General features: G+C 47.8%; 1 protein-coding gene across 9 annotated transcripts in view; it reads right to left on the bottom strand.

The window, feature by feature from the left end:
• The window catches only part of MEF2D (myocyte enhancer factor 2D), a 199,027-nt gene that overhangs the window by 12,777 nt on the left and 162,850 nt on the right, over positions 1–23,400 (bottom strand). For 3 of the 9 annotated variants that reach the window (XM_048513143.1, XM_048513167.1, XM_048513150.1), the window contains 5 exons: positions 21,688–21,898; positions 19,325–19,381; positions 13,596–13,795; positions 12,640–12,660; positions 6,252–6,381 (listed from right to left, as the gene is read on the bottom strand). In XM_048513143.1, coding sequence (XP_048369100.1) covers positions 6,252–6,381; positions 12,640–12,660; positions 13,596–13,795; positions 19,325–19,381; positions 21,688–21,898 — 619 coding nt within the window. The remainder of the gene's footprint in view (positions 1–6,251; positions 6,382–12,639; positions 12,661–13,595; positions 13,796–19,324; positions 19,382–21,687; positions 21,899–23,400) is intronic. The other 6 variants (XM_048513202.1, XM_048513193.1, XM_048513211.1 and 3 more) reach the window with 3 other exon arrangements.

Here is a 23,400-nt window from a genome sequence, read left to right as displayed (position 1 = left end):
AAGGATATTGAAGAGATAGAAAAAGTGCAGAGAAGGGCAACAAAGATGATTGAGAGATTGGAGCACTTTCCTTATGAAGAGAGGCTGCAGCGTTTGGGACTCTTTAGTTTGGAGAGGAGACATCTGAGGGGGGATATGATTGAAGTCTATAAAATTATGCATGGGGTAGAAAATGTTGACAGAGAGACATCTTTCTCTCTTTCTCACAATACTAGAACCAGGGGGCACCCATTGAAAATGCTGGGGGGAAGAATAAGGACTAAAAAAAGGAAACATTTTTTCACGCAACGTGTGATTGGTGTTTGGAATATGCTGCCACAGGAGGTGGTGATGGCCACTAACCTGGATAGCTTTAAAAGGGGCTTGGACAGATTTATGGAGGCGAAGTCGATGTATGGCTACCAATCTTGATCCTCTTTGATCTGAGATTGCAAATGCCTTAACAGACCAGGTGCTCGGGAGCAACAGCCGCAGAAGGCCATTGCTTTCACATCCTGCATGTGAGATTCCAAAGGCACCTAGTGGGCCACTGTGAGTAGCAGAGAGCTGGACTAGATGGACTCTGGTCTGATCCAGCTGGCTTGTTCTTATGTTCTTATGATCTCCAGGTGCCTGTTTGGGCAGGTGGCTCCCTTGTAAAGAAAAGGAACCTACATCCCCCCCACCCCTCCCTTTTAAGAATCTATCTGCAAATTAGAGCAACTGTGACCAACAGCACCAGCGTGATCTGCCACCACCCCAAGCAAGACACCACTCAAGCAGACAGAGGCCGGGCTGCATCCCATAATTAACCAAGGCGTATGTGTCCTCACACCTCATTCCATTCTGCAACTTCAGCCTGTTCTCTTAAGACCTTTCGCTGGATCTCTGTCATGCCCACTTCAGGCTCCTAGTCCTTAATTCTAAAGACTCTCCTCTCTTCCTCCTTGCCTTCAAAATACTCAGCCCTTATACTGGATCAGACAAAGGCTCAGTTGTCTACCTTGTTTCCAGCTTTTGAAAAAATGACAAGCAAGGATATGACACCACTGAGAACCATTCCCTCGTCCGTCATGAGCTTGCAGGTAGACCGCCATTGTAAATGGAGGTTTCGCTGAGCTGTTAGAGCTAAATGAATGTGACAAATGCATTTCAAAGTCATCTAAGGTCTGGACCTTCTGGTAGGTCATAGAACCCCTTCCACAGGGTTGCGAGACACAACACCAGTGTCCCCATTGTGGTGCCCAAGGGTGCCAGTGTCCACCAACACCTTTTCTGGCACCCATCAAGTTTTTTTTTAAGTGGACGGGGCCAAGTAAGGCTTTTGCCCAGCAAGGCCTCTGACTGACTACGAGAGAATTCAGTAGTTGCACAGATTTTTTAAAAATGTTGAAGAAGAAGAAGAAGAGGAGGAGGAGGAGTCTCCAAAGAACTGTGACTAGCCCAAGGTCACTCAGCAGGCATGTGTTGGAGTACACAAGCTAATCTAGTTCACCGCATAAGCCTCCACAGCTCAGATGGCAGAGCAGGGAATCAAACCTGGTTCTCCAGATTAGAGTACACCTGCTATTGTGTACAGTTCTGGGCACAGCAATTCAAGAAGGATATTGACCAACTGGAATGGGTCCAGAGGAGGGCGACCAAAATGGTAAAAGGCCTGGAATCCATGCCCTACAAGAAGAGACGTAGGGAGCTGGGTATGTTTAGTTTGGTGAAGAGAAGGTTAAGAGGTGACACGATAGCCACGTTTAGATATTTGAAGGGTTGTCATGTTGGTGAGGGAACAAGCTTGTTTTCTGCTGTTCCAGAGACTAGGACCAGGAGGAATGGGTTCAAGGTGAAGGAAAAGAGATTCCACCTCAACATCAGGAAAAACATCCTGACAATAAAGGCTGTTCGATAGTGGAATACACTGCCTTGGAGGGTAGTGGAGTCTCTTCCTTTGGAGGTTTTCAAAGAGAGGCTGGATGGCATTCTGCATTCTGTGTTCCTGCATTGCAGCAGGTTGGACATGATGGCCCTTGTGGTTTCTTCCAGCTCTATGATTCTAGAGAGCAAGGGGGTCATGCCTTCTGCCCCTCTTTGCACACATGCTGGGAATGCAATTGTGGGGAGAAGTCCCTGAGTGACAGCTCTGTCCCTGGCTCTGGCCCTCGGTTTCTTGCTCCTGGTGCCCTGCTTGCATTTCCTGTCTCTGCTCTCTAAAGCCTGCTGCCATCAGTCCTGTCCTTGACACTACTGAGGTCATCATTCTGGCTCTCCCCCTTCTGGTCACATGGCTCCAATGCTTTGTGAAATTCTGTAACACGCTCGCTGATGATTAGGACACATGATTGGTGGGGCTGGAGACCATGGATCTAGGACAGGGGTGTCTAGCCCAGATCTAGGAGATCATACATTTATTTCCTTTCTCCTCAATAGGGACCTAAAGTGTAAGCATCCTCCTCCACTCCATGTGACCTTCAGGCTAACCCTGTGAGGCAGTCGAGACTGGGAGTGTCTGACTGGACCCTGGTCACCTGAGCAAGCTTCCACGGCAGAGCAAGGATTCGAACCTGGGTCTCCCAAACTCTACGCAGACACCGTAATCTGGCTCTCCAATACTGTTCAGAACATAGAAAGACGCAAACAACTGATCAATTTTGATCAGTCACCTAGATCTAGTATTAGGAGGATTTTGTTTGTCTAGGCCAGTGGTGACGAACCTATGGCACTCCAGATGTTCATGGACTACAATTCCAATTGGCCATGCTGGCAGGGGCTGATGGGAATTGTAGTCCATGAGCATCTGGGGTGCCATAGGTTCGCCACCATGGGTCTAGGCTATTCCCTACTCCCACCCATCATTACGCCCTTTCCTCTCTCCTCCACTTAGGATAAAGTAACCTAACGTGCTTCCTCCTCTCCCCCACAAAAATGTTGGGCTTTCTGCTAAGCCAGTTCTATATGAAGCAGCCCTGGGCAGAGTCAAACCGGTGGTCCAAAACAACATCAACAACAGCAGCAGCAGCAGGAGGCGGAGTCTGGATTTCCCCCTTCTTTTCTCAGTCGTAAAAAGTCCCAGAATAGCTTACAAACTCCTTCCCCTTCCCATAACAGGCCCCTTGTGAGGGAGGTGGGGCTGAGAGAGGTCTGGGTGAACTGTGACTAGGCCAAGGTCATCCAGCAGGCTTCATGTGGAGGAGCGGGGAATCAAACCCAGTTCCCCAGATTAGAGTCCACCGCTCTGTACTCTGCTGGCTCTCAGGCTGCTCTGAACGGCCGCAGATCTCAAGGTCCTTCGAAGTCCTGGTATCTGAAGGCCGAATGAGACTGTGATAAAAAGGATCCAGGATCTCCATCAGTCTACAGAAGGGAAGTGTGTGACTAGGATTTGGATCGCCACCACGCTGGAGAAGAGGAGAGATTTAACCGTTTCGTACCCGCTCAGTTCCACTAACCCAGCGGTTCTCAACCTGGGGGTCGGGACCCCTTTGAGGGTGGAACAACCCTTTCACAGGGGTCGCCTAAGACTCTCTGCATCAGTGTTCTCCATCTGTAAAATGGATAAATGTTAGCGTTGGGGGTCACCACAACATGAGGAACTGTATTAAAGGGTCGCAGCGTTAGGAAGGTTGAGAACCACTGCACTAACTTCGTGTGTTCCTTGCATATTTTAAGGGGGGACAGGTTTCAAACAACAGTTCTCCACAGGGAACCTGTTTCTGATTAGTGGAACCAAGCAGACTGTGAAGGGTTAAATCCCTTCATTCCCTCTGCCCAGAACCTAATTCAAATTGCAGCTGCATATGCAATTTGCCTCTTATGGACAGAGACCTATGCTGTTAGGCTCTGAGATCCTAGAGGTGCCAGCATTGAACCAGGGTCGTCTGCAAGCCCGACAAGTGCTCCACACAACATATGGAGCAGTCTTAGACCGCTAGTCTCTCTCGCACAATACTGTCTGCTCCAGCTGGCAACTGTTTCTTTTCCAGCCCTGCTCTCGAAGATCCTTTTTAACCACAGTTAAAGCCTGGATTTTCTGAATACAAAACATTTGCGCTGCCACTCAGACGTGCCTTGCAGCCTGAATTGTTTACCTAGAACCCCAAAGCCACACATTTACGAAGCTGCCCTATGCTCAAAGTCAGAAGACTTCCTAGTTTTCCTAACTGGTCACTTTCGTTCCCCAACTACTGACTCAGAATTGTATAAGTTTCTCATTAGATCTGCATCTCATTAGAACGGCACTTTAGGGAGCGTCCCAGACGTCAAGCAAACATCTATCAAGCCCACTTATATTCTGACTGGCAGCAGCTCTCCAGGGCATAAAGCAGAGAAAGCTCTACCAGCATGGGGTAGTGATTATGAGAGCGTGGTGTGGTAGTTAAGAGAAGAAGAAGATTTATATCCCCCCTTCCTCTCTCCTGCAGGAGACTCAAAGGGGCTGACAATCTCCTTGCCCTTCCCCCCTCACAACAAACACCCTGTGAGGTGGGTGGGGCTGAGAGAGCCCAAGGTCACCCAGCTGGCGTGTGTGGGACTCTGCACAGGCTAATCTGAATTCCCCAGATAAGCCTCCACAGCTCAAGCAGCAGAGCGGGGAATCACACCCGGTTCCTCCAGATTGAATGCACCTGCTCTTAACCACTACACCACTGCTGCTCCTAGCAGGTGGACTTTAATTGGGAGAACTGGGTTTGATTTCCAACTCCTCCACATGAGCAGTGGACTCTGTCTGGTGAACTGGATTTGCTTCCACACTCCTACAATCCAGCTAGGTGACCTTGGGCCAGTCACGGTTCTCTCGGAGCTCTCTCAGCCACGCCAACCTCACCAGGGGAGCCGAAGGGAAAGGAGTTTGTAAGCTTTGTAGGCTACCTGACAGGAGAGAAATGTGCATAGATCCAAATTCTTCTTCTTCCCCAAGTCAGCCCACAGCAGCAGACAAATCGTGTGGATCAGCTCAATTTGGTCTCACAGTGAAACAGGGTCCATGGGCAGAAAGAACGCAGTATGGAAAGGCAACCAACCATTCCAGCTGTCAACAGCAGAACTCTGAAGGGGAATAGCCGATTCGGGGGCAGAGAGGAGTAGGAGTTGAATTTATATCCCCCTTTCTCTCCTGTAAGGAGACTCAAAGGGGTTTACAAACTCCTTTCACTCCCCCCCCCCCGCTGCCCACAACAAACACCCTGTGAGGTAGGTAGGACTGAGAGAGCTCCAAAGAACTGTGACTTGACCAAGATCTCCCAGCTGGCATATGTTGGGAGTGCACAAGCTAATCTAGTTCACCAGATAAGCCTCCACACCTCAAGTGGCAGAGCAGGGAATCAAACCCGGTTCTCCAGATTAGAGTGCACCTGCTCTTAGCCACTACACCACGCAGGCTCAGAAGTGGGTGGGTGGGGGGGATAAGTTGATAAGAAAAGATGGACAGGTGAGGGAGAAAAATAGCCCAATTCTACCTAATTCTCATTGCCAAAGAGCCCTGCTGGATCAGGCCAGTGGTCCATCGAGTTCAGGTCTATCAGATCTCACACACTGGTCAATCAGTTACTCTAAAAGTCCAATAACAGGGCATAGAGAACTTCCTCTGATGCTGCCCCCTGCAACGGTATTCAGAAGATTACTGTCTCTGAATGTGAAGTTTTCCTTTAGTGGCCACGGTTAGAAGCCACTGATAGACCTCCATAAATCTGTCTAATCCCTTTTTAAAAGCCATCTGTGCCTGAGGCCAACACTATATTCTCCAGCAGTGGATTACATGTTTTGGTTGTTGTGGGCTTTCCGGGCTGTGTGGTCGTGGTCTGGTAGATCTTGTTCCTAACGTTTCGTCTGCATCCGCGGCTGGCATCTTCAGAGGTGCATCACAGAGAGAAGTGTGTTACACACTTTGTGCTGCACGGGCAGAGAGGTACAGGCTGGCTATTAGGACTGTGAAAGTCCGCAACAACCAATTGAGTCCGGCCATGAAAGCCTTCGATAACACATCAATGCCATGTTTTGATCGCTTCTCTGAGTAAAAAAGCATCCTTCCTCTGCTGCCTTCTCTGCTTTTCTCTGCCAAGGAGCCGTCAGAAATCCCATTAATGGGGTCCTCAGAGTGGGTTCAGAAGGAGACATCCCACCAGGATCTGGCTCAGAGAAACCCTTCTGTCCTGAGCTCTGATGACCATCAATAGGCCCCATCAGAGACTGGTGGGGGGGAAAGTATCCAGACATCCCTCCCTCCAGCCTGGACCCAAGTCTTGCTGAGAGTCCCCCAGTTTTCCAAGCATCTTGTGGCTTACCTGTGTTGTATGCCGTAGGCATAGCCGAGAAGGGCAAGCCCTGTGTCAGGAGACTCGGAGTAGCCACAGAAACGACTGGTGTGGTCAAAGAATGTGTTGCTTGAGACACGACAAGCCGCTGAGTGTTCTGCTGGGGAAAGCAAACGGGAGCAAAGGAAGGGGGTTATAGCAGGAAATGCGGTGGCAGGCTCTCCAGCCTCGGTTTGAGAGCAAGAAGGGTTCAAATTTCCTTTGTCAAATCAGAATTTCAAAGTGTGGGTTGAAATTGTTTTGTTAACCATGGTTAGACCCAACCTGCCTACAGATATCGTGGTTTAATCCCGGCCGATCACTTTGCCACAAGGCAGGGCAAGGAGACCAAGTGGGTCTCTGCGATGGAAAAAATGGAAGCAGCAAAACCAGAATCTGTCTAGGCAAACCAGGATTTGAATCATTATCTGGGAGTCGAACCTTGGTTTCACCAGCTACCCCTGGTTTTGTGTTATTGCCTGAAGTCAGCCAGCGTATTCTTCTCACCCAAATTTATATTTTCCCTATAATCAGGAGATTAACTTCAGCACCTTTTACAGCCCTTTGGCAGGAATACCAAACATGGACACACGCATGCAAATAGATGCCAAGATGCTTCATTTGCATAAATTATACAAGCCACATAAATTCTGCTCAGATTTTTTTCTTAAGTATGACAAGTGTATGACATAAGTGTATGACAAACCTTAGGAGGGAAAAAGCATGAGTAGGGGGAACACACCCCAATTTTAGGGATTTGGAAACCACTCTATGAAGAAGAGGTAAAAATAATGCCGAAGTAATGCAAAACCTCGCTGCCTGGACGCAATTGCTCTCTTTAAGTATTTGTCATTTGGAGGGGGGCAGGGAGCTGTTCCTGTTGGCAGAAGAGGACAGGACTCACAATAACGGGTAAAAATTAGGGGAAGAGAGGTACAGGCTGGATATCAGGACAAAAAAATTATATTCAGAATAGTTCAGCAGCGGTATCGGCTGCCTAGGGTGGTGGTGAACTCCGCCTCTTTGCCAGTCTTCAAGCAGAGGCTGGACAAACACTTGTCAGGGATGCTCAGAGGTGGAGCTACCAGGGGGACGGCGGGAGGGGGGGGCATATTGCACCGGGCTCGTGCCTGGGGGTGGGGAATTGCCACCCACCCCGCCCACACACATACTTACCTTAGTTCAGCCTGAAAGCAGAGGCTGGAAAAGCGGCCTGTTCACTTGAGGCTGAAAACGGCTTGGTGGGAACTACACTTCCCAGGAGACCTTGTGAGCCCCAAGGTCTCCTGGGAAGCGTAGTTCCCACCAGGCCACTTTCAGCCTCAAGTGAACAGGCCGCTTTTTTTCCAGCCTGCATTTTCAAGCTGTACTAAGGTAAGTGTGTCAATGGCATGAAACCAGGCGCTGCGAGGTGGGCGAAAACGACAGAGCGCGCGACCGGCGCAGCATGGCCTAGCCAAGCCTTTGGGGATGTTTCTAGGTTAGGTCTGTAGGAACCTAGCAATTCTCAGATGTCCAGGAACTTCTAATTCCATCAGCCCCTACCAGCATGGCCAATTGGCTATGCTGACAGAGGCTGATGGGAATTGTAGTTCCTGAACATGTGGAGAGCCGCAGGTTCCCTACCCCTGCTCTAGGCTGATCCTGCATTAAGCAGGGGTTGAACTAGACGGCCTGTATGGCCCCTTCGAACTCTATGATTCTATGACGCCACAGCAGTCCTGAGAGAATTCGAGACTCATGCTGTATTTCCCAAGGCAAGGGTGTAGGCAACAAGCTGTGGTTGTGCCCCTCCAAAACACGAATTGACTCCGAATCACGAGTCCCGCCTAAACCATTATTAAGCGCCGAGCTGGGGGAAGCAGGTTTTTCCTGGCAGGTGCCTGTGGCTGACATTCGCTGGGATTGTGACCACTGTCCTCATCCTCTGCAGAGAATATGAGACCAAATTCTTTTCGTGGTGAGGCTGGGATGTCCGCTCCCTCCTTTTTCTTCACTCAGAAGGTCACCTCAGGTCCTTTAAATGGCAGGAGGGAGGGGCGGGGGACAGACACTGACCGGGGACTCTGGAGGAAACAAATTCTCAAGCCCCTGCACATTTTTGAGCCCCTACAGGTTCTCAAAATTCACTGCTCTCTCCTTCTTCCTCCACCCCTTGATTCATTCGGGAATGATTCAGAGGGAACAAAATTCGAGTCCAGTTGCATCTTAAAGACCAACAAAAATTTTCCAGGTAGGAGCTTATGCGTCGAAGCTCACTATGTTGCTACTCTGGCAAGGAATGCCTCTCTCCCAAGGGAGAACTGGAGAGATGAGACAGTGGGCGTCCATTCCCTGATCAGGCCTCATGCTTTGCCTATACATAGAGTGGCGGAATCCTGAAGGGATAGAGTGGCCTGCACCACTGCAGGCAAGTTTGCCACCTCTGAATGCTGGTGGTTCTCCATAGTCTCAGAAGGTTCTCCCAGTCTTGGTATCTGAGAACCTTTTAATTGCATACGCTGGGGACTAAACCTGTGAGCTATGGACCCATCAGGTGAAGCCACCTTGTACTGAGGCCATTTAACCACTGGTCCACCTAGTCAAGTTTCACTGGATCTGACAGGCAAGGCTACAGGGAGAAGGTCTTCTCCTGCTGCCTAAAGCTTGAATGTGATGCTGTCAAAGCATGAGAACTAGCAGCCAAATACACACCTGGAAAAAATGCTAAACTGCCTGATACAGAGTCAGATCCCTGATCTGCCAAGCCCACTATTGTCTACTCTAATTGGAAGCTGCTCTCAGCACGGGCGTACCGCCCAGGGGGACACATGGGGTCAAATGTCCCGGGCTACGGCCATTTAGTCACACCCCTCCTCCTTCCCCCTGGGTCTATACACTGACGTCAAGATCTGGTGCAAAAAACGTTGTTCGGTCATGGGGGCAGGGCGGCTGCCCATACAAGGCAGAGGGGCAAAACCCTCAGATTTTGCACCAGACTTCATTTTTTCCTAGATACGCCTCTGGCTCTCAGGCAGACATAGGTCTTTCCCAAACACCTGTTTCTGTGAGATCCTTCCACCTGGAGAGCTGCAAATGATGACACCCTGGAGTCGCTGCGTGCAAAAGCAAGCGCTCATCCAAACCACAGCTCCAGAAGGGCGGCCACATTAGTCTGTTGCAGCAAACAGGGTTCCTGTGGCACTTTAGAAACTTAACAAAATTTTGTTCCAGCATCAGCTTTCATGGAATACAGCCCACTTCCTCAGATGCAATGAATGGATCGTTACTGCGAGGATATCTTGGGCTTGTGCATAATTCGTACGTAAGGACACTGCATCTGAAGGAACAGGTTCCAGTTAACAAAAGCCGGTGCTGGAATAAGATTTGGTTGTCTTTTAAGATGTTGCCACGCTCCTGTTTATTTTAGGCCCCTTCCTCACATTCAGAATAATGCACTTTCAGTCCACTTTCACAATGGTTTGCAAGTGGATTTGACTACTCTGCACCGTAAAGTCCAGCTTCAAAATGCATTGACAGTGGATTGAAAGTGGATTATTCTGCATGAGCAGAAGGGGCCTGAGCTGACTGTACGGAACTATCTCAGTTGAAAAAAATGATGTTTTAGGTGATAAGAAGATCTACCCAAAGTTTGTCTGAACTTCGATAGCCTATTCGCAAGTGGAAGAAGGGATGGTTTGATGCTGCACCCATCATTAGTGGGGAGACTCGCCCCTCCTTTCTGGTATCCTGCCCGGCCACTCCTCCACGAGTAACTTTAAGAATTTCCCCTTTTTATCTTAACAATAACCCTGGGTGGTAGGTTAAGCTGAGAAAATACGATTGGTTAGCAGCCACACCCAGCAAGCATCTTGGCAGTGTGAGGTCTTGAATTCGGTCCCCCAGAGTCAGCTGATTCTCTTGTCTTGAGCCGTTTGCTCCGGCTTTGTCCTGGGCTTCCAGGGAGCCTTCTTGGCTGCCATTCTCATCCGCTTTCTCATTTGTCAACGAGTGTTTTCAGACTTTACTCGTGGCATGAGGCATCTTTTTATAAACTGAGTGTTTTTCTTGAGAATCTTTTTTCCCCCTTCTAAGCACAGGAGTCACACAGCAGCCCACACTAACAAGGACGGGAGGAGAGCCTTGAAGAGCACGAAAAGAAGAAGAGTTCGAAACATGGGCCACTTGGAGCATGCAGGATGAAGCACACAAGGGTGACCTTTTTGTTCATGCAATCTGGTTAGTAAATTGCATTCCCACATCAAGGCTTATGTACGCGTGAAACAAGACTGGCCATCATGTTGGGCATACTGGATAGCTACCTCGGGTAGAATTTAGAAGGAGGCTACTGAAAAACAGGTGGGGACGCAGCTCATCACAAGGCCTGAAGCTGCCAGGACTGAACATCTCACTGTCAACCAGTCGGCGCTGTTTACGCTTTCCACAAAATGGCCAGTCGGTGCCATCTTCTGCAGGCCGTGATTGTGATGCAGACTGAAACTGGAAACTTCTGCAACTTCTGCTCTACCTGACTTCTGAAGCTGCCTTGTACTGTAGTTGGTTTTGGTTGTTTTTGTCTGGGAGTGGCAGCAAGAGACGCCAGCACCAGCGCAGTTTGCAACATCACTTTCAGGTACAACCTGGAAGTGATAAAGTGTAGCTCTAGGAATCACGGGCACTCTATGATTTTATCATAGAGTTTCTGCTGATTCCTAGAGCTACCCATTATCATTTCCGGGTCATAGACAGAAGTGACACAGCAACACTGCATCCAGCCCCTAAATGCCCCCCCCCCTTCCTCCCTCCTGCTGGCTCAGCCTGACAATCCTACTTGAATCCAAATCAATCTCAGTTTTAATTAAACGGACTGTATTGTGAAAGTAAGATGTCAGCAGACCCCACCACAAAACATCAGCAGGTCTTGGCCCACGATTTCCAAAGTGCAGATGTGTCAAATCACATACAGAATTGCAGTGATTAAGCTGATGCATCATGCCCAGTACTAGTTTTCCCCCATGATTTGAAACAGCCACTTAAAAGTGCCATGGGAACAGTGGTGGAGCTACAAGGGGATGGGGGTGGACCGTGCACCGGGCACACACCTGGGGGTTGGAAAATCACCCCCAGGCCCCTACCACTACCCCCTGCCTATGTCTATGACCTGGAAATGATAATAGTTCCCCATCAGGCCGTTTTTAAGCCTGAACTGTGAATAGGCCTTTTTTTTCAGCCTGAAAAAGTTCTAGGAAAAGGAAAGGAACTAAGGTAAGTATGGGAAGGGGGAAAGGACAGCAGTCATGGGGGGAGGGCGTGCCACAGGGGGGCACCATGGGGGGCAGAAAATATAGACTGCGCACCGGATGCAGTTTGGCCCAGCTACGCCTCTGCATGGGAATGCCTGTTTCAAGGATAGCCCAATGCAGCAGGAGGAACACAAAGTGAAAAAGATCAGCTAATCTTCTGTAGAGCTCCTGCTTACATTCAAAAGTGAAATGGACGATCATTGAAGGGCCTTCTCTGTGGTAGCACCTTAACTCCAAAACTCTCTCCCTACAGCTGCTCACTCAGCACTCAAGTTTGGTCAGTCTTTGACATCAGGAGAAAATGTTTCTGTCCGTGCAGGTTTTTAGTTGAGAATTGTAGCGTGTGTTTTGGCCAGGAGGGGTGGGGGGAGGCAGCTCATATTCCTTGATTAACCTAATATGATTTGTTTTCACTGCTAGCTGTTGCTTTTGCTGATTAACGACATTTTAATTGATTTTTTTTAAAAATGTGGCTAGTCGCTATTAATAATTGATGAATAATACCGGATGTTTCAGTGACTGCTGTTGAGTGCAATCTGCCTCCCAAGCCTTTCATTTACTTATTTATTTATTGTGGGTTGAGAGTTTTTATGCGGCAAAATAAATAAATACATGTGAAGACAGAAAAGGGGGTGGATGAGGAGGGCGTCTGCAAATAAGGCCCAGCCTACAGTAATCATTGCTAAAAAGGGGGGGAAATTATAAAACTTTCAGATTTCTGGCCTGGTTCAAAAAAGGCAACCCCTCCTCCTCAGAAAGGAAAGAGGAAAGCTAAAAATCCTTGAAAATTTAGGAGCTGCCCTCCCCCCCACATACAGACCGATTTGGTCAGCGTGCAAGAGGACTCAAAGTCGACACAGCTGCCAGAATTACACCAACTGGCCAGAAGGCAAGTTGCCAACCCATCTCCTGGTCCCACCAGGGTTTACAAAACCTGGGCAGAAAGGAGGTTCAAATTCCCCTAGCAAATCCCCTCACGGTTTCCCTTTCGAGAGGTCTGCCTCACCGCTTCCAAACGCACGTTGTTAAAACGGGACAAAATGTTTCAAACAGGAGCACACGCAAACACACACGTGAACAGAAGGAAGGAAACTCACCAAATCCAAGTGATCCTCCGTCTGGGGGCGGAACAGAAATGAAACCAAGGGAGACAATTAAATTTAACCCCTACTGTTGACACCACTCCTAGCCTTAGCTAAGAATCCCCCTCGCTACCACATAGGGAAGACAGGACGCATGAAAAGGCCTGTTGTGACATCGGTTGAACAACTTTAAAAACAACCGTAAAGGGACAGAGTGTATTCGAACTGTAGGAAAACATCAGTGATACGATGTGTCTGTTGTCTTCATGGCTGCCACACTATCAGATAAGAGCCATCTTTGAAACTTTTCTGCATACCCATTACGTGTAAACAGAGCCTTGTCTAACGGTGCCCTCCCCCGCTTTGGAGTCTCAGACCAGTGAAATCTTCAGAAAGTCTGTGGCTGTGTGACATCTCAGGAGTTATTTCTCACCAGGGTTGAAATCAGAGGTGTCACATTAGAGGTAGATTGGGAAAGATAAAAGGCAACAAGCAAGCCGAGCTGAGTGCCAGCAACAGCAGGCCAAAGACTGCCCGTTCCCCCTCCAGGAAAGGAAGGAGGCATCAGATGAAATTTTGTCCATCATCACCACCACCACCAGGATGAGTCAGATCTCAAAGCACTATCAGTGCTTGGTTTGGCTTCCACTTGGCCATCAAAGGTCCATTAGGAGCCTTCTTGATAAGCTTAAGGGCTCTTCCATCCCTGGATGAGCAAAACCTTCTATTTATGACTGCACACACTGTATGTTCGGGATTCTTATCTGCAAGAGCTGAAAAGATGGGTCATCATGCTGATCTCACTTGGGGAAGACTTTCATACAGGTTAAGATGTACCCAGTGGCCTTTCTCAACTAGAAGGCGGGGGGGAGGACCCACGCAGACTGCTCTTGACCCACGTCCACCTGTTAACATCGGAAACATCAACTACAGAGCCACGTTCGCATTCCTTCATCACAGGCGCAACTCACCAAATGATGCATGAGTCCCTTCCCGCTCTGTGAAGTGATGACGCGCAAGTCTGGTTTGCGGTTGTTGGCGGTCAGCTGGCCGCCGTGGGAGGGCGGCGGCGGCGGAGGTGGTGACTTCGCAGGGATGACCTTGCCCATGCTGTTACCGTTGGACACAGGGAGGAGGCCAGGGGAAGCTCTGGCACTGACATAGCCATTCCCTAAAGGGAAAGGACAGAGAAAATGTGTTCGAAGTTATGCTGTAACTTGTATATAGTATACTGTATCATGTAGTCCCATATGTCACAACACAGAAACAGGATGTCCAGGAGAGATAGCTCAGGATCCAGCCATTTACTGGACAGGATCTGATACTAATCAATTACAATGAAAAGGTCAGACCTATTGCATTTGGAATACCTCTCTTCCCCTTCCACCTTGCCAATGCAAGTCAGGGACATGCTACAGTGTCCAGGGAGGCAGCCCACATTGGCCACGGCTAAGCTGGCTCTGTAATGTAGCATCTCCCCCAGGAATTTTACTTTCCTTCATTCGTTTTATATCCTGCCCCATCCCCGAAGGGCTCAGACCGGGTTACAACACAGTTCAAACGTGCATAATTTAAAACACCCTACCACTAAAAATACAAATCCTAATTTACAACTTTAAAACCAATTACAAAAGTGTTACAATCACGCTGGTCACTAGATGATATAATTGACTCACGCCATTTCCGTCCCCCCTCCGCCTCCCCCGGGAGAACGAAAGATGTTTTAATATAGTTGATCAATATTTGATGGTTTAATATATTTTGATCTCCTGGACATTCAAATTGGAAAGTCAACATGTTTTGCAAAAAAAAAAAGAAAAAAATGTTTGAAAAGGGTTTCCAGCTTGGAGCTACTGAGTTGGGGCTCACTGGCAGGTTCAGCAAAATAGTCTGGGAGTGATTAGCTCATCGGAGTTAGGAACTGGCCTCCTTTAGACTATCCATTTTCTGCTGTGTTCTGTGCAGTAATGTGATTACCCTAGCACTATCTATCTGGGATGACCAGATCTTTCAGCTTCACTTTACAACAATAAATAACACTGCCCCGGTCTTTGCGCACGCGCACACACATACATATGCGCATACACACGCACTTGAATTGGAACCAGCCTGCTTTTTCTCTCAAACGTCTCCAATTCCCTTCTTTATGCAACCGCTGTTTTACATGGCTTTTGGCCACCCCTGTCCCCCAGCAGAGCTTTTTTGGCAGTAAAGGGGGGGCTCCTGTCTTCTATTTCCACCAGTGGAAATGTTAGCTGGATCCAATCGCCATACACACACACTTCCGCCAACTAAGGGCACAGGTCACGCTTATGAAGAAGGCAGTTCTGCCTCATTAAAATATCTGCCACGGTTCATGTTTGGTGCTCTTTAAGGGGCCACAAATTCTTGTTTGTGTTCTGCTACAACATCCTAAAAACATTTATTCCAAGTCAGGTACCAGTTGCTTTCGTAGCTTTTACTCAACAACTGAGAAGTTATAGAAGGGGTGTCCAACTCTGGCCCTCCAGATGTTCATGGACTACGATCGTGGTCCATGAACATCTGGAGGGCCAGAGTTGGACACCCCTGAGTTAAAGTGGGGGGGAAGGCACAAGCACAGGCAGCTTTAAAAGAAGACTGGACAGATACATGGAGGATAGGTCTATCAGTAACTAGTAGCCACATTCAGAGGTAGTAAACTTCTGAATACCAGTGCTAGGAAGCAACTTCAGGGAAAGGCCTTGGCCTCCATGCACTCTTGTAGACCCTCCCGGAGGCCAGACTGGCCACTGTGGGAGACCGAATACTGGACTGGATAGAACTGTTGCTACGTCCTTGCTGACTGTCCCTCTGTCAGGAGTGCTTTGATTGTGTGTTCCTGCATTGCAGGGGGTTGGACTTGATGGCCCTTGGGCTCTCTTCCAACTCTTATGATTCTATGATTGTTCATCTCTAGCAAATCTCCCAATTGGTCCTCAGCAGTCGAATGTGGGAGATGTAACATTACAATTACGCTGAAGGGCGTCAACAAGGCAATTTAGCCCCAGTTTCCACGCTCCAGGTGACCAACCCGGCTCCAGCAAGTCTTTCAAGACCGACTCGTAAGATGGGGGGGAAAAGAGGCCAAGGCGAAGGAGCCGAGGTCCTGAGAATGTCCAAAGTCCCTGTGAGGGTCTGCCCCCCCCCCCTCCTCTCGCTTCCCTGCTCCTGTTTCCTGGAATGAGGGGAATGTTTCGGTGACGTCAATGCTGACATTCACGGACCCTGCCAAGTTACAAGCTGGAACAGCCGCTCACAACAGCTGACATGGGGGCTGCTTTGGAGACGGGAGAGAAGCCGAGTGTGGGGAACGGTGGAGGCTGCGTGTGCGTGTGATTGACAGGGACAGCAAGTGGGCATGAGAGTCTCGGGCAGGGCTGGTCCTCGGTATTTCAGCACCTTAAGTGAAACGCAAAAGGGGTCTCTCCTGCCCTTGGCGCACGGATGCCTGCCAGGCCAGGGCCCCCGGAGGCTCGAGCCAACCCCACTCAAGTCTTCAGCCCCCCAGATCATGGTCAGCTGTGGCAAACACACCCCTCTCCCTTGCCTCCTGATTTCAAAGAATGAAAACCCGGGAAACAGCAGAAGGAGATGGAACTCGGGGGCAGACATGGCTTGTCCCATCACAGTGCTGCCGGGACAGGAAAAGCTGCACCCCCCCCCAAATTCCCCCTTGCACACAGTTATTAAAAAGCTACCAGAGGCCTGACTTCTCCAGCATCTCAGCTCATGGCCAGGATGTCTCAGCAGTCAAATGAGAACCATAACCACCCATCGCCACGCAGTAATTACACAAATCAAAGAGCTGTTTAAAAAAAAGAACGAAAAAGGATTCGGGCAACATTTCTGAAGCCACCCCAAACTATGAATTTTAACAAGGGCTTAGAAAACAAAACAATAGGGGTTGGTTCGACAACTGACAAGGTTGAGGAACCAACCTTGGGAGAAGCTCAGCCTCTAATTAAAATCGGGGCAGAAAAACCGGCTCATCTGGGACTCTCCAGTCTTGGCCCTACAACATGGGTTCCACTCTCCTTCTCTGTAGGGGCAGCTTTTTAAAGTGTGCAATTATGTCAGCCTTCCAGATAAGTCTTTTGCCTTCTCAGAGAGTAGATCCCAGACATCCATGGTGCAGCTGTTTCTTTGCTGTATTTTCAGCTGCTGTTTTAATGTTTTTAAACATTGTTTTAGCCACATTACTGAGAATTCTTTTCGTAAGTTGCTTTTGTGTGTTTCACAGGAAAAGAAGAACATGTATGCACGGAGTCTGTGCTTGGCTGCCCGCAGTTGGGGGCTTCTGTTGTGCCCAGCAACTCTTTTTCCCTCTCCCCTCTCCTTTATTTTCCTTTCCTTTACACCAGCCTTACAAAGAGTTCTGTTGAACTCAAAAACCTGCAAAGAAGGCAAACAACTTCGGGATTTGGATGGGAGTCACTGTAACCAAGGGATTGCTTTACCATCCTATAAAGTGGAACAACAGAGGTCTTTGCATAGCTTGTCTGAATCTGTCCATCTGACACCTTCGGATCAAAAGAATAAACACATGAAGCCAAAAAATCAAAGAATCATAGAGTTGGAAGAGACCACAAGGGCCATCAAGTCCAACCCCCTGCAATGCAGGAACACACAATCAAAGTACTCCTGACAGATGGCCATCCAGCCTCTCTTTAAAAACCTCCGAAGAAGAAGATTCCACCACACTCCGAGGTAGTGCATTCCACTGTCCAACAGCCCGGACTGACAGGAAATTTTTCCTGATGTTTAGGTGGAATCTCTTTTCCTTCACCTTGAACCCATTCCTCCTGGTCCTAGTCTCTGGAGCAGCAGAAAACAAGCTTGCTCCCTCACCAACATGACATCCCTTCAAATATCTAAACATGGCTATCATGTCACCTCTTAACCTTCTCTTCACCAAACTAAACTTCCTGACTTCCCTACGTCTCTCCTCACAGGGCAAGTGCAAGGGAAATCAGGGCACCGTTAAGATGCTTTTAAGAGTATCCGTCTTGTAGCAGAAACCGCAACGGCAAAAATTTCTTCTCTCAACACTGGCATAAAAACAACAACCAGGGATCCAGGTGTTCCCCCTTGACATCTGGACAGCATAATTGCCATATTAGAAACAATACGTTCATAGTGGAGCTTTTCAAGACAGGTGGGGCCGAAGGGCCAAACAGTAAAACCCAAAAAAAACAACAGTCTATGCCTAATGCATTTACTTTAAAAGCCACTTAATGCACCAAACAGAATAACAGAATCATAGAGTTGGAAGGGGCCATACAGGCCATCTAGTCCAAGGCCTCTGCTCAATGCAGGATCATTCTAAAGCATCCCTGGCAGGTGTTCATCCAGCCGCTGCTTGTTGTATCTTGAGGTGTACTGCAAAGTTTTGTGATGTTGCTAGAAAAATTCACCAGATGCTGTTGGGTTACGTTTAGCTACTGGAATTTTAAAATCTTTTATACTTCTATTAAATTTTTTCCTATATGTTGTGGATATTATTTTAGGAGTTATAAAGGGTGATTGACAGCTCAAGGTATTTGTGAATTTTACACTGGTCACTGACTGCTTACCAATAAATTTGGTTTGATTTACTCTTACTGTTAAAAAATAATTGTTCCTAATGTTCAGACAGTACCCTTCCTCCTGTAATTTATACCCATTATAAATAACATAAGTCACATTTGAAATAGTAAGTACTCAATAGCCACGCACTTGTCAATCACCCTTATGCCACTGGTCAGATCAACAGAAGGCATCATCAAAAGCTAGCACAGGTGGGGCAGCTGCCAGGCCCCAGACTGACGAAAAAGGCCCACCAAGACCGAGGCCCCTTCCGCACATGCAGAATAATGCACATTCAATCCACTTTCACAATTGTTTGCAAGTGGATTTTGCTATTCTGCACAGTAAAATCCAGCTTCAAAGTGCATTGAAAGTGGATTGAAAATGCATTATTCTGCATGTGCGGAAGAAGCCTCACCTGCCCAGTCTTAGGCCTCAGCCACAGAACATATTGAGCCCCAGAACATATTGAGTGGGACTCCAGCCCCTTCCGCACATGCAGAATAATGCACATTCAATCCACTTTCACAATGGTTTACAAGTGGATTTTGCTATTTCACACAGTAAAATCCAGCTTCAAAGTGCATTGAAAGTGGACTGAAAGTGCATTATTCTGCATGTGCGGAAAGGGCCCCAGCATGGGCAACTTGCCTCCGCCTTCGCACAGATCCAACCTCATCACAGGCAGTACACACTCGCTTCTAACTGTCCAGTGGCCCTGGACAGAGGATAACCCAGTGGAGTATTCTCAAACAATGCAAACGTCTCTAGGACAATTCACATGCTCCACTCACTTCCACCCTTATTAGTTGTACCTCTATGATAGCCAGATGGGGCAATCGGCCAAGGGCACCCAAAGATGCTGGAGTCAGACCTAGGCCAGCAGCCGCTTGATTTCTGCCTGAGCAGCCGGGTAGCTCAGAACAGCCACAGCAGCGCTCCAAGCACACACCCCTTCTGGGGGCTGAGTGGACTTAACAGTCCGCATCCTAAAAACAGCACTCTTCAGAAACCTCGTAGAAGAACCCCCTTCTGAAGACGCAAATCAATGTTCTTTATATTCCACAGTCTAGCTGCCAAAAATGACAAGGTTGGCTTTTTCTCACTGACTTACCCACGGGGCTTGGGCAGGCGCCGTTTGTGTTATTCAAGTCTCCTCCGAGCATTGCCCCTAGGAAGAAACGATTGGCGGAGGGAATTAGGTTTCATATGGGGTGGCATCCAGACATATCACCTTCTACATCCCAAACCAGAAAGGGGTGCAAGTCCTACACCACGTGATTTTTCCAGTTTGTTCCCAGCACAATTCATAGTACCGAGGGCAAATGGCACTGGGCCAAGACATCTGCAAGACTGCCCTGATCAATAAGAGCCTTCCTCTTCACTGAAGTTATTACTGGAGGATCTACTCCGGGGGACACTATCTCTGGAGGTCAAATAGGCAAATATGAAGGGGGGGGGGGGTCTTCTTCGTCGTGGCTTCCAGCTTCCCTGTTTTCACTCCAGCACCAATTTAAAACTTGTCGTTGACCAAGTTCTCAGCTGAGGAAGCTCCAAGGGTGCTTTGCCTGTGAGATTTTATCCATTTAAACTACCTGGCAGCCATCTGGTTTATTCTTCTGGTGTTTAAAAATGTGTTTTTATATTGTCTTTCGCTGCCTTGCAGTCTGCAGGATATTTCATGCAGTTGGGATCTCACTAGGGAACTTAATCCCTTTTCAGAAAACACTGCAGAGAGAACTGCGGCAGGGGGCCTTGATCACACCACTGGGCCATACCCCTGAACTATGCTGATTTACTGGAAGGTCTGCATTTGCCTTACACACCCAGGGCTTTCTCCCTGCAATCAGGAGTCCAGCCTTTTCTGGGTTTCTGATTGCGCAGTGATGAGCACAGGTGCAAATGCTTGTGTGCCTAGATCCTACATGTGCATTTTCCAGTATAAGTTATGGGTGGAGCCCAGAATTGTGGCCTTGCCTTTATTCCAGGCATGCGGAGTGTGCTGGAGGATGGAGGCTAGCGTCTCTTGTTTCACTTCTCCATCTATCACCTAAGAAAAAGAAGTGGACCACCTCGCTAGGCTGTTGTGAAGACTACATGGATCTGCAAAGCGAGGAAGTCTGCCTCGAAAGAAGGAATCTCTTGTAAAAGGTTATTTACTGGACCAGCTTAACATTAACATTCTTTGATGAGGCATCTCACTAGAATGTTAATTTTAAAAAAATCTTAGTCGAGCAGCCATGAAAGTTTTAGCTCATTTGTCAATTAGTTAGTTTTGCATGAATGTGTATATGAATAAAAACTCAAAGTCTGTAGCAAAAAAGCATGATCTTTTAGATTAAGTATACACCTGACATCATCTTAGAAGAGTCATTCCCCTTTCTCTTGCCAGTTGCATCTTTCTGGGAAGTACCAGCATTAAAATGGTATAATAAATTTGTTTTTTAAAGCCTGCTGCCTATCGAATATATATTTTTAGTCCATCAAAATAAAGGCAATCAATTAATTTGGCTAATAAACTAAACGTTACAGTCAAAATTACAATACTGTTTATTATACAGGACTTGCACCCCCATTGTTCTGCGATCCTAAAAACACATTTTCCTGGAAAGAGGTCCCACTGAACAGACCTCAGTAGGATTCTGGGCAAAACAGCTGTGTGGTTTCTCTCAAAAGTACACGTTGGCCTACAGTTTAATAAATCAAAATAAAATAAAATAAAACTGCACCAATAAAACAAACTAACAGCAGCCGAAATCCTAAAATATGAAACTATAAATAGAATTAAGAGAGCAAATGTAGTAGAATGGCTAGATCAGGGGTGTCCAACTCTAGCATCAGTCCCTGCCAGCATGGCCAACTGAGACTGGGAATCGTAGTCCATGAACATCTGGGACGCTAGAGTTGGCCACTCCTCGGCTAGATCAGGGACCTGCAGCTCTCCAGATGTTCATGTACTGCAATTCCCATCAGCCCCTGCCAGCATGGTCAATTGGTCATGCTGGCAGGGGCTGATGGGAATTGTAGTCCATGAACATCTGGAGAGCCGCAGGTTGCAGACCCCTGGGCTAGGTGGTTGAACTGGGAGCTGAGAGACCCAGCTTCAAATCCCCACACTACCACGAAGCTCACTGGATCATCTTGATTCAATCATTTCTCTCTCGGCTTAACCTACCTCACAGGGTTGGTGTGAGGATAACATGGGAGAAAGGAGTCCTATCTATGGACATTGGCTTATGCTCCTTGAAGACCAGCAAATATGCTCTCAGGAGATGGACAGAACTCTCCTCAGAACAAAAACCCTCCAAAACATTAATCTGGAAGGCTAGAAAGCATATTTCTGAACCATATGATTAACCTGCCTACAAATAATATGCCATCTCTCATAATATAGGCTTCACACTTTAAAAAAAATGCATTCTTTTATTTTTAAGTTCGCAATTTTTTTTTTAAAAAGTCAGCAGCAAAACAGATTACCAGCACTGGCTGGCCGCTGTGGCAGGCCTGGGGAAACGGTGTTCCGCTGGAGGGCCGGTTGCTGCGGTGACAGGAGCCGTGGGTCAGTTAATGAAGAGGTCACCAGAGACTGAGTCACTAAGGAGCCTCCGGGGTTGCTGAACTGCAGCGTGTTCTGGTTGGTCACTGGAACCGTCACGGGCATGGCAAAGTTGGGAGCTGGAACTGCAGACTGAGAAGAGGGAGAGAAGCAAGGTTAGACACTGAAAAACCGCAGGAGGCCCACGGGAGAGGATCACGACTGTGCGTGGTAAACAAGAAGACAACCGGGATTAGCTTTGCCAGGCAGAAATCACACTATCATAGGTACACACCAACACATCAATACAATTTGGATGCTTTCTAACATCAGTCAGCAGGACCCTTCCAGAATTTTTTTTTTTATAAAAAGCTCCATTTTTCTCTTTGAACTACGCTCAGTTTTAGGAACTTTCATCAGTTCCAGATGTAACAGAAAAGGAAGTGGCTCATCTGTGGAGACGCGGGCTTTTCGGACAGACATATATGGCTCTGTTCAGATCTTACATGAAAGAGTGGCTTGTTATCCTGGTTTCACAACCTAACTGCACAGTGGTTTCGCACTGGGTTTGAATGGAGAGTCAAATCTCTTCCCCCACTGGGAAGTCACACATTCAAACCTTGACTTGCCTCAACAAATGCTGGCTTTATCACCTTCAGCTCAATCCAGGAAGATGTCTGCAGTTGAAAAGCTTGTGAGGACAGCACCAGGATATGAATAAGCCAGGATGTCCGTTCCGTACATTACACAAAACCCTAACTATGACTGTTGTTAATAAGCCAGCTTCAAAACCATGCTTTCTGATCCTGATGCAATTAAATTTTAAAGTGGCCACATCCAGATAAGAATGCTAACCATGGTTCGTATCATTAAACCCTGGTTGGTTGATCTTGTATGTCTGAATTGGGCCATCTTGTGCTTTTGTAAAAAGAGATTTATCGTCTGCAGGACCGGAGACAGGAAATGCAAGCTTGCTATGGAGACAGGTGAGGACCCATAAGACCTTTGGATAGGGGGAAGGTTAGCAGAGAGATGATGTTTAATTCTTTTTGTCCTTCCCGAAGCAAAGGGTGTTATAAGCAAGAACCTTCAAGACAGTTTCTATGCCAGTTTCTCAACCTTCCTAATGCCACGACTCTTTAATATAGTCCCTCATGTTGTAGTGACCCCCAACCCTAACATTTATCCATTTTACAGATGGAGAACACTGATGTAGAGAGTCGTAGGCGACCCCTGTGAAAGGGTCGTTCGACCCCCAGGTTGAGAACCTCTGTTCTATGCAAAGCAGTGAGGAAAGGAAGTTGAGATAAGGCAATCTAGGATTTTCTGTCTCAGAAATTGCACTTTCTCAAGGATTCTTCGCCTGGACCCTGCAATAGGTTCAGGAGCCCAAGACAGAGAGTTATGAGCTTGCCCTCTCTCTCCTTCAGCCCCAGGACTAGTATGGGATGTTTTCTCCCCTTGGGCTCAGGGGATGAAGGCATAGAGCCGAGTTCATTTCAAGTCAGAGATGTGCCGCTTCCTGTGATGGATCTGTTGGTGGAAGGTGTGGGGGGTGGGGTGGAGTAAGATTATCTGCTTTCAATCCCAAACCTGTCACTTCCAGCCAATCCAATGTTCTCTGCTGCCAGGGACATTCCCTGGCATTCAGAAGG

This window comes from Sphaerodactylus townsendi, linkage group LG01, assembly GCF_021028975.2.
Source record: "Sphaerodactylus townsendi isolate TG3544 linkage group LG01, MPM_Stown_v2.3, whole genome shotgun sequence".
Classification (NCBI taxonomy): Eukaryota; Metazoa; Chordata; class Lepidosauria; order Squamata; family Sphaerodactylidae; genus Sphaerodactylus; species Sphaerodactylus townsendi.
Note: the sequence above shows the minus strand (reverse complement) of the source record. Positions and strands in the feature narration are given on the sequence as shown.